At 32.3% G+C, this 11,650-nt stretch overlaps 2 protein-coding genes across 3 annotated transcripts in view; one reads left to right on the top strand and one right to left on the bottom strand.

Annotated features, from left to right (window-relative positions):
- Positions 1–603: 603 nt before the first annotated feature.
- Positions 604–4,222, top strand: LOAG_08875 (hypothetical protein; the record flags this gene model as incomplete). Its single annotated transcript, XM_003144405.2, has 6 exons — positions 604–771; positions 2,731–2,869; positions 3,100–3,208; positions 3,330–3,412; positions 3,582–3,766; positions 3,865–4,222. The coding sequence occupies 6 exons, from the start codon at positions 604–606 to the stop codon at positions 4,090–4,092; spliced, it is 912 nt and encodes a 303-aa protein (XP_003144453.1). The 3' UTR covers positions 4,093–4,222.
- Positions 4,223–4,802: 580 nt separating this feature from the next.
- Positions 4,803–11,650, bottom strand: part of LOAG_17898 — a gene marked incomplete at both ends in the record, with an annotated part of 12,435 nt that continues 5,587 nt past the window's right edge. The window contains 18 exons of one of the 2 annotated variants that reach the window (XM_020450562.1): positions 4,803–4,950; positions 5,249–5,466; positions 5,621–5,744; positions 5,834–5,960; positions 6,131–6,212; positions 6,325–6,448; positions 6,658–6,783; positions 7,855–7,990; positions 8,332–8,434; positions 8,573–8,663; positions 8,948–9,118; positions 9,381–9,506; positions 9,800–9,967; positions 10,140–10,253; positions 10,348–10,402; positions 10,557–10,693; positions 10,809–11,000; positions 11,261–11,392. In XM_020450562.1, the coding sequence (XP_020305742.1) occupies positions 4,852–4,950; positions 5,249–5,466; positions 5,621–5,744; positions 5,834–5,960; positions 6,131–6,212; positions 6,325–6,448; positions 6,658–6,783; positions 7,855–7,990; positions 8,332–8,434; positions 8,573–8,663; positions 8,948–9,118; positions 9,381–9,506; positions 9,800–9,967; positions 10,140–10,253; positions 10,348–10,402; positions 10,557–10,693; positions 10,809–11,000; positions 11,261–11,392 (2,325 nt within the window). The remainder of the gene's footprint in view (positions 4,951–5,248; positions 5,467–5,620; positions 5,745–5,833; positions 5,961–6,130; positions 6,213–6,324; positions 6,449–6,657; positions 6,784–7,854; positions 7,991–8,331; positions 8,435–8,572; positions 8,664–8,947; positions 9,119–9,380; positions 9,507–9,799; positions 9,968–10,139; positions 10,254–10,347; positions 10,403–10,556; positions 10,694–10,808; positions 11,001–11,260; positions 11,393–11,650) is intronic. The other variant, XM_020450563.1, reaches the window with a different exon arrangement.

Genomic DNA, 11,650 nt, shown 5'->3' with positions numbered 1-11,650 from the left:
TAATTACTCTCTCTCTCTCTCTCTCTCTTCCTCTCCTCCTCTCTCTCTCTCTCTTTCTCTTAATGATAATGACAATAATCAAAGGTATATAAATTGCCGCGGGGAGATGAAGAGAAAGGATAGATATAATTCAGGTGTTTCCTAATCAAACTTCTTTTTCTTGCTTTTATTCTCCATATCATTGTCCTTCTTTCGATCCTCTTCAAAAATCCTCAGGGCGGAGTTCATATATATTTTTTTCAAAAAAAAAAAAAAGAAAAAAAAAGAAAAAATAAAGCAAACCCCGTATGACATCCCCAACGACACCTCCTACAGGACAGTCAATCCATTTGGTTTCAATATATAAATTGTTACCACTTTCATTCATTCCTTAACTTACATATATACCCACACACACATACATACACACACATACACACACACACACACACATACATGTAATACATGGTGGAATATCAATGAATTACAAGAATTTGCATATTTTAAAGTTATTTTATTAAACAAACCATAACTTGGTTAATTAATTTTTAACGATCATTGAAATAGTAATTAACGGTTAAGCAATAATTATGGATTTCTAAAATTTAGATTTAAGCTATCATCATGTTAATTGAATCAGAAATACGTGAGAAAGCCTATCGTTTGGTGACATTTTCGGCGGTGACATTTTCATTTGTGGCAATTCTTGCCGTTTTTATCACTCTACCAATGGTTAACAATTATATCAATTCAATAAATATGCGAGTACAATCAGAAATGGACTTTTGTAAGGTAACTTTTTCTTTAATAATTTCAATGCTTTTTCAATTTTCTATTATTTTAATTATTCTATTATTTTAATTTTCATATCAAGATCAGATTCATGTGTCAACTTAGATAATAATGATGGTAAAAAATGATTAAAGTTTAAGTACAAATTCCGCTACTGATAACTACGCCACTGATAATCCCGATTTCTTCTGTAATCTTAAGTTATAAAAATAGAAAAGATTTAATTTTGCTATTCAAATTTTTAACTAATATGAGATAAACGAATTTGATAATGCTAATGATTTGATTCTTTGATAAGAAATAATTTGAATCCATCTTTGTAAGATTGAAAAAAGAAAAAGAAAAAATTTTCAATTCATCAAATTACAAAATTAAGCAATCCTATTTTAACGAATGATGCATTTTCTGATGATTTCTGAAGCTATTGTTATTCAGATTCCGAAATTGTATGCTTTATAATTCATAAAAATTATATTTTATACATTCATATTTATGACTTTTTCCGGATCATCATTTACTGCATCTTCTTTTTCCATCATTTTTGTCTCTTTTTCCGGAAAACGGAATAATATCTATAAAAACTTTCAACAAACTAATTGATTGTTCCGGTTTGTTGTTCCTTTTTAACAAACATTTAAATACCAGAGAGAATGCGTTCAAATGTTTCCAGCAATAATTAATTCTATTAAAAAAGTGCTTCTTGTCAATTTCTTTTTCTCATACCTCTCTGAACATTCATCAAAAAAAAAAAATTTCAACAAAAAGTTTGGAAGGACAATAAATGTCTCTTTGTCATTAATAAGTGTCAACGAAAAGATTAGTTGTAAGAAATGTTAAAAATGAATGAGGAATTCTGTAAATGTTTAATTCAAATTCTCTCGTAATGAGTGCATCACAATATATTTTAAGAAGTGAGATTGATATTCAAATTGATAAAGATAGACAAATGAATAACAAATGACGATTAGTTTAATTACTGATAAATTGATGTATCTTGTCGTGATACATAATGGGTCCTTCTATTTTGAATAAGTGCAATAGTGATAACCAGTTTCATTGAGTTATGATAATTATCACTAATTTCATTATCAATTACATTTGCATTAAAGGAACTTATTCTGATTTTCATTCACAAATTAATCGAAAATATCAGTATTTCATATCTGCAAACACGAAAAAGAAAACGAAAAGAAAAGTATGCAATGATAAGATTAACTTAATTACACTTATATATGTCGAAGTATTCTATTAATCAGATAATTGTTCACATCTAAAATGCAAAGATAATAATTATTGTAGTGATAATAATAGCAGTGATTATCACTAAGACATTGTTATCATTACTGATTAATTTTTGAGGAAAATTTTAAAAGTAAATCAAAATTTTAATTTTATTTAAAAATTAATACTAAATATTTGTTTAACACGAATATATTTTGATGATATAACGGCAAATACGATAGAATAATCATGAAGGAGACAATAATGTGCAAATATTAAGCACTATATGTCGCATATTTAGAAATAAGTTTATTAGGCGCAAAAGTTCAATAAGCATCCATTTTGCACTCTCTTATTAACTGCAAATTATGCAATATTATGATAACGACAAATTTCACTTTGATAGAATTGATAAATTACCTTTTTGTTTGGACTATTACGAAAAATTAAATCATTAGCATAAGGAAGGAATTAATTTGAAAATTTATCCAGGTTGCTTTATTTAAATCATGTACATTATTTGATCTTATGTCAAACATCTTTTTAGCATAAATTTTTACTGGCAATTGAAATGACCAATTGGGGACAGTCGTTTGTTTTTTCTTCGTATCTGATAGTAAAATCAAGTATTATCGAAAATAAAATTTTCACGAAATGATAAACAAATAACAAATGTAATTTACAGTATGCTGGAATGAATAAATATGATAAGTGTAAGATCAAAATCTATCTTTACAGTTATCAGTTCGTGATGTGATGATGGAAGTGAATGAGTATCGAGCAGGACCACGAGGTGCAACACCGATATTTCAAAAACTTCTACACAATCAAACCATCATTGCTGGTCGAGCTAAAAGACAAAGCAGTCGTTGTGAAGGTCTATTTGAAATCTTCGAAATTTAAGTTTATTCAGGATTGCATGTTTGAAATGTCATCCAGTATTTCAAATCTAATCACAATTTTAATTTCCAGCTTTTCAATTTTAAATTCACCACAAAAGAAAATCACTTTCTACAGTTTTGAATTCAAACATCCAAAACTTTGGATCGTTGGCTCAAAAAAAAAGAAAAAAATTCATCAATTGAGAGTTGTTTTCATCATTTCCAGGTTGTTGCTTACCAGGACTTCCCGGTCCAGATGGCCCTCCAGGCAAACATGGTATTCCTGGACGTCCAGGTGCACCTGGAGCCCCAGGATTTCCCGGAAGACCTCCAGCGTTAGCTTTTCTTTATTCAGTTCCATCCTTCTTTGTTTCAGAATACTGAAAGTATTATCTAAAAATAAATGTGCTGATGGTGTTCTTCCACTGTTAGGTAGTCAAAGATTGTCTGTTTCAGAATTTGTGAGGAAGCAGTCGAACCGCCATGCTCACCCTGTCCACCAGGAGAACCGGGACCGCCAGGATCTCCAGGCGACCAAGGTTTCACCTTGTTTTTTATTTGTTGCTTTCGGTTTTTAGGAAGATTGATTAATTTGAGCTTGTTATACAGTAAATCGATACTTCAGTGTTTTAAGTTGTTTTAAGTTTTAACGTTTTAAGTTTTAACGTTTAATTGTTTTAAGTTTTAACATCTTCAAGCTAATTTCAGGGAATGCTGGCCCACCTGGATATCCAGGTCGAAATGGTAATGATGGGCCACCAGGACCACAAGGTCCTCCAGGACAACCTGGACCACCAGGAGAACCAGGACGTGAGGGTCCAAGAGGAGAGCCGGGACGACCAGCTATGAGTTCACCAGCAACACCCGGTGATCCAGGTCCGCCCGGTGAACCCGTAAGTACCACTGAATTTTTTAGGAAGTTTTCTGGCTCAGAAAAACTTGATCATCAAAGTTGAATCTGAAACATGATTAAACGATGCAATCATTATAGGGACCACAAGGATTGCCTGGTGAACAAGGTCCAACAGGACGTCCTGGATCGGAAGGTCCGCAAGGACTGCAAGGACCACCAGGACCACCCGGCCAACCAGGTCAACCAGGTGAGGATGGACAACCAGGACCACCAGGACATCCCGGACCACAAGGTGAACGTGGTATTTGCCCAAAGTACTGTGCTTTGGATGGTGGCGTTTTCTTCGAAGATGGTACAAGACGCTGAAGAATCTGACAAGAAATCCTGCAAGATTGCTCACTTCTATGAATTCCTTCAATATTCCTTACTTATTCAATGAAATAATCCACTGTTTCTTTGTTAAAATCTGCGCTATGTCTCCATATTTTCCGGATCAAAAAAAAAAAAAAAAAGCCATGTTAAGAAAAAAACTAGGAATCCCATTGAATGCTAAGAAATTTGAATTTCTGATAATGTTATCACTCGATAGGGTCCTATCTTCTCATCGTATGTTAATGTATTTCTCGAACTCAAAAGCAATATAGTTCAATTATACTAACTTGAATAAAGGACTTTCACTGCCATTTGCTACTGAAATTACCGATACACAAATGGAATTCCGATGATTACTAGGAAAATATAAAAAACTTGAAATTTAAAAACAGTAAAATTATATCGGAAAGCGATACTCGAGAGGTGATCTTAAGACTACTTTTTCCTTGGAATATCTTCCACCTCTTTTCTTTCATAATCAGTAAAAATTTGTGGAAAATATCAATCTTTAAGGCAAACTTCAAAAAAGAAACAATCCCATGTACTTCAATATACTTCAAAATATTATCTTAATCTGCGGAAATGGATTTCCGACGGCAATTTAATACAATGCATTCATCATACAGCATAAAACTGTTTATTTACAATCAATAATTCAAGAAAAAAAAATCGAAAATTTAGATCCGAATTTCTTCAGATCAGCAGTAGCTCAACGAGACATTGGAAAAATCATTTATCAAGCAGCAAAGAGCTTTAGAGAAGTCGCTTGCGACAAGTACGTGATCCGCAAAAGCATTCAAGCTGCTTTCCATCTACAGTACCTTCCGAATAACCATAATCCCAAAACAGTTCCTAAAAATGAAGGTACGGAAGAGTTTTGATTTTAAACGAACTCCCATTCTACTTTTTGATACAATTCTACAACTGCGAATGCAATATTCAACTACGCTTTGATTAGTTAAAACTACTGAAAAATAATAACTGTTATTTACATACACAAACAAGAGTGAAAATGAAAAATCGGCTATATGACAAATTTATTTCCTTACCAAACACCTTAATAAAAAACCGAAGATGTAAAAGCCAGGAATTTAAATTTTACTTATCAAAAATTAACCAAAATCTGAATAGTAAGACAGAAATAACATACTGAACCCGCAGAGATCTTTGTTGTCGTAAAAAATGCAATCCAAGGTAATCGAAAATCATGAGTATCAACATATACCAATTGAGCACGAATGTTGGGTTGACAGCTGTGATTAAAAAATCGTCCAATATTACCCTTTTTCTTTGCATCAATTGTGTACAATGATGGAAGTTCCATGTTTTCAACGTATCTTATCATATCGAAACGACCTTCGGGTGGACCTAGTCAAAACTTTGTGTGCAATGATTATGTCAACAAAACTTTGAGGAAATGAATTTTGAAAATTGAAGTCGCAAACTGAAATCAATTTCATTGTCATACTTGGGAATACCGAATCTATCAAAAGTTATGGACATACAAAAGCCGGATCGGTACCTGCTGGTTCAACTGCCGGCATATCATCATTGTCTGATTTCGTCCCACCTGCAAAGTCTGATTCCGCCATAACAAGTGATGAACGAGCATAATCCAAATCCGCTGCTGCTAATTCATTCTTTTCCTGAAAACATTTTGTAAAAATTTTAAAATTTAAACCAAAATAAGACATTTTGCAAACACTGCTCTTAGCAGAGGGCCAGTGAAACTTACTGATTCCCTTATTGAAGAATTCTGTTGTTCTTCATCACCTTCTTGCATAAGTTTCCGACGTTTCTGAGTTTTGACAGTTCTAGTTTCGGAATGATTTCCTTCTGAAGAGAACGACGAATCTTGGCCACTGGAACAGACAGTTTACAATCGATAAAGGAGATTACAATTCAAAACTTTAAAAAATTTTCAGATTCCAACAACAGATATTATTTAAATAGCAGCGTCTGCAGAGAACAGCAAAATCTTTCATTTACGTAGTAATAAAAACAACAAAAAATAAAAACTGATTTTCCCGACCTATCATAATCGTCGTCTTCCTCAGACGAATCTTCATCAGTAGTAATCAATCCACTCTCGAGTGATAAATTAGGCCCACCACCTAAAAAAAAAGCTTAATAATTTAAATAACTTAATAAGTTTAATAACTTCTGATATATCTCCTCATAATCCATTCTAAAATCCAAAAAGCTGATTCTAAACCAGAACCTTACCACAATTATTTTCGTCATCTGAATAATAGCCGTCATTTGAATCTCCCAAATCAACACCAGCATTATGCTTCTCCTTTTCAACGTTATCTACCAAATTTACATCGGCAAAATATTCGTCACCGAACTACAAATATTTATTCAAACAGTATAGAAGAGCGATTTATATATTCACTAACGCTTTCTTCACTGATAATTCTCTGACCATAACTACAAATATTAAAAAATGAATACCCGGAACATATACTGAAATGTATATAAATATAACAGTTGTTCTACTAACTAGTGCATAAAGATGAAAAACCAAAAAATAGCGAATCCCAGAAAATGACTTGCCGCCTTGCCTTCCTTTTCCGCTTGACTGTCCGTAAGAATAGCACCAGCGTAAGTACATAAGAAAACTCCAGGTGGAATATCAATCATCGATCGAACACCCCAACCCATTTTTTCTGTTTTAAACAACTGTAAAAAATAAATACAAGTAACGGCAATTAAAGCTAAAACAGTTGAACCAGTAAGAGACGATAAAAACCAAACAATAACTTCCAAGAAATTTTTCTAATTTTCAAAAAATTTCCAATAACTACAATAATACATGGTTGATTTAAATTGAAATTAGCAAGACATTCTGCGGTCTGACTTGCGATCGTTTGATATTTTTCGTCTTAATTGTTCTTTCTGCTATATTCGTGAATCATTTCAAAACATAGATATTAACACCTTTTTCAGATGATTCCCCAATTTCATTTTTCTGGACAAACATAATTTTAGTTGTTGAAGGTAACCAGTTATGTATATAAGTTTCAGCAACAGTTATACTTCATAAACTTATATTTGGCTTTGACATTGCCGAAAGAACAAAAATACTTTTAAAGAATTGCATTCAGCTTCAAAACAAACAGATATTATGGTTTCTAAAACACAGATTGTATTCAATAGTTCAACAAATAGAAATCAATCCACAAACAATCGGTTGTACTTCAGGAGCACAACTCGAGGTAACCCATCTGAGATACAATGTGAACAAATAGTGAAATGATGAAGACTAGGAGGAAGGACCCACCGATCTGATAAACGATTGGAAAGTGACATAAACAGATCTATGCCAGAATTAGCGATACTATCGGAATCAGCAGTGCTGAAGGGAAGGAGGCATTCTTCCTTCCATGACAGCTAAGAACCATAAGGTTTATAGGTCTTCCGCTTCTAAATGATATTGCTTGATATGCTACTCCGCCCTCTTGTATCAACTCATCAAATTATCCTTTGTCACTAATCACTTCTTTTGATGGATGCGCATAAGTGTAAATTAATATATGAGTATCAATAAGGGCAAAATCGAAAACATTTCCTGAGGCTTCCAGTGCAAAATTTCGTCACGATCAAACACATTCCCTGCTAGATTGTCGGTAAAGTCAAAATTTGCTTGATAATTACAATCGAATATGAAATGCTGCTGAGCTAGATTATAAATTTCTAATGTCATGGTCTAAGGCAATACAGCTAGTATTTATAGATAGTTGAAAGAATAACCTCAAGAGGAATTTTCATCTCTTGTTGCACCACTCGATTATGACAGTTACTCCGACTGCATCCACATTTTTCATTACATTCATATAAACCTGACAAGTAAGATTCATCAGCTCCTCCAAGTGCCAAATTACGATACCTATAAAAAACCTCAACTTCGCTGCTTGATTGAACAGTTTTGTTGGCTGATATAATTGGTATGCTCCATTTATTGTCACACAGGTAGAGCACCAGTTATACCAGCTTAAAAGCAAATGATAATAACTTCTAAAATCTAATTAAGTGCTTTCAAAAAGAAAAAAAAGCGTACAAGGTGATACCTCGCAGAATGAACTGAAAATTATTCTAATTCAAAAAATACAAAAAGAAAAAAATAAAAAGTAAAAAGAAATAAAATGAGAATTCGAGAGTTACCAAAGCTTTATAAAATAGTGTTAAAGTAGAATCGATATTTTCCTTTTTTTTTAGCGGAAAACTCACATATATCCTTTAGCAAATGAGGGTTGAAGACTTTTATCCAGACGTAGTACTTCTGAGCGAGTTAATAAACGACACTCACACCGGGTCTCATCCGCACAATCGTCTTGTTAAAAAAGAAAAAAAATAGGACAAATAAAAAACTTTTCATGAAGTTTAAACTCATGACAATCAGAGGCTCAATTCTTATGATGAAAAATTTTTCAAACATTTGGAAAAAAATTACAAATTACAAAATACCAACCAGTGCAGGTACATCCACTACAAAAATCAAGTGATATGGATGATATGTCTGTCTCCTTATCGTATGGATATCGTCGTGGATCATATTCAACCTGGAAAAAAATTTGAGATATTAAACATACTTCTAAAGCTATAAATACATTAATACTTACCTAAGGAAAATAAAAGAAAATGACAAAAATCCATATACACATAAGGAAACTTGGAAACTAGATCTACTTCCGGAAACTAGAGATATACATCTTTCCTGCATTGATGACCTAATTCTATCAAGAAGATAGGATCAGTGAAATATAAAAAGAGAAAGATGGGTGAAGGAATATGAGTTGGCAATATTCATTTTACTGGAAAATAATATCAACTAAGAAAAGTTTACTTTTGGTGGTAATTCATCATCAATTTCATTATAAACAGAAATTGGGATAGCTTCATAACCATTTGTAAAATCATCCACTAGCTTAGCTTTAACCGGTGTTCGATAAATTATATTCGGACGAATTGTTCGATCAAATGTGAACAAATCAATGGTTAAGCGGCTAGATGTATCCTGGAAATAAAAGAAAATCTGGCCCATAAACAAATAAAGTTTTCATCATCTAGATGCTGTGCTTGCGTTATAAGTTAATCAGTGCTAGCATAAGTAAAGGAATCACCTTAATGTGAAATCATTAATGCTATCTAATAAAAAACGGGGTAAGATAAACTCATTTAAAAAACACTATTATATTACATTTTATTAAATCAAAATAGGTACAACATTTCACTAATACAAAATTCTACAGTGTCTAAAGCGATTAGATATGTCACACTTTCAAATATTTCGTAATCTGATTCAAATTGTAGATAGAGATTCCACATGGTGTACGATAAACCACAGCAGAACCAGTAGCTTTACGAGAATGAGCTACTTTAGCCCTTCTCGTGAATGTTACAATCTACAAAAGAAAATTTAAAAGTGACTTTAAAAGTATTTGATAATACTTTCGAAACATTCAAGAAATTTTTGTTCTTAGATTTGAAAAATAACAAACTTTTCAAAACGAAAATATAAAAACGAGAAGTAACTATTGCTTTGAACTTCTTTTATCACTGATATATATCCCTTACTAATTTCGTTATTTCCAAGTTATAAGGATAAAAAGAATTTCAAAAAGAAAGGTATAAACCTTCCCTAAGAAAGAAAAATGATACTTTCTCCAAAAAAAAGTCGAAAATATATAGCACTTACTTCACGTGACCAACCCACTAGTAGAGGAATCATATAAGGAGAGCAACCGCCAAATTCTTTGTCATATGGATCTTTATCTAGGCACTGTAAACACCTGATCGTACAATGTGAGTGGACGACTTGTTGCAAGTTGTTCCATTCCGGTATATCTTGTACAAAAAGGTTCTTCTGTACAAAGAAAATGGATTGAAGAATCAAATTTTGGAAGAAATTATGTAACTTAAGATCGACTTTTGAAAGTATAAAATATTTTTAAAATTTATATTTCATATGTAAGCCCGAAATTCCCACTCGCTCTACTCATTTAAATTAACCATTTAAAAAATAAATAATTACAAACCTCTTTGCGTAAACGAGGTACTCTTCCTTCAATAACTGAATAATCTTGAAAATCATTCTCATGCTGCACGCCTAGTATTCCTCCTTTTCGAGCCGTTTGACGCCTGATATAAATCTGAAAGAAAATCTGTATTTTGTTAGAAAACTTTAAAAACGACACAAACAGATCGTGAAAAAAAGCGATAATATGAGAAATTAATATCTCTTACCTGTTCACTATCACTTAGTAGAGCTCGACCACGCGGACAAAGCTCCACCTTTTTGCTGAAAAGAATAGAATGTTTTACGAAAGAGACTTTTATAGTAATGATAATAGCGAAAATATAACGGTAGAAATAATAAACTTTATTTGTATGGGAAAAAAACATAAGTCCATTTTGACCTTTTTATCGTCTAATAACGTTTCCAATTTTCAAACCTTAGATTCGTATCTGAGATATTTTGTCCCGGCAATGAAAATTTGTATCCTAAACTGTGAGCTAATCGTGCTTCCCGCCTGGAACGCACTGGAACCTTAACTCCCATTTTTTCTTGTTGCTCGACTTTTTCCAATCTCTGAAAATATGAAATAAGTTCAATGGTTAATTAAATTACACGCCACTACAACTAGTGATTTTTAAGTTTTATTAAAATTTTCGAAACACTTTCAATTCATATTATTTAATGTTACATCAATTGTTTGACGAATTGCTTCTAATCTTTCTGAGCCACGATAAATCCATTCATCTATATGTCTGTGACGAATGCATGGGGTTACCACACAATCTGCACCAAATCTGCCACGAATTGGAAAACGTAGTAATGCGAATTGTCTTTCAGTTCGCAAAACATATGCAGAATGAGGTCTACCCTCTCGGAGAATCTGTAAGCAATATTTATTATGGTTCTAAAATCGAACAACTGTTCCAATTTTCTAATTTCTCCATGTTTCAGAAAATACCTCTTCTCAGCGGGTAAAGTCTTTCTGGAGAAAACGTTTTCCAGACAGGGATGAGGCGTTCCCTCGAGTATTTTTACTAATTCATGAATGAGTAATGATCAATTCATTGCACATCCAAACTAAATGAGCTTACCAAATGAACTTAATGGGATTCCACTGCATATGCAAACCAATGAACTTACGTTTACACGTTGTGTGTTTTCCTTACGTTTCATCGGTACAAGTGGCCAATCCGGAAAATTCTTCAAATAATGTTTAACAAACTTTTGTCGAAACTGTGGTACTAGACACCAGTTGTTGCGACGATCTATTTCCTACAAAAATTATTATTTATTCTAGTCCACTACACATTGCTTAAACTGAATAAAATCTTGATTTTGAGAATAAAAGCTAAACGCAAATTCATAAAAACTGGTTAATTTTATAAGACAAAAACATTGGCTAGTCATTGCAGCAGTATATATACATATATATATATATATATATATATATATATATATATATATATATATATATATATATATATATATATATATATATACTATATATATATATATATATATATATATATA

Source organism: Loa loa (genome assembly GCF_000183805.2).
Source record: "Loa loa unplaced genomic scaffold supercont3.147, whole genome shotgun sequence".
NCBI classification, from domain to species: domain Eukaryota; kingdom Metazoa; phylum Nematoda; class Chromadorea; order Rhabditida; family Onchocercidae; genus Loa; species Loa loa.
Note: the sequence above shows the minus strand (reverse complement) of the source record. Positions and strands in the feature narration are given on the sequence as shown.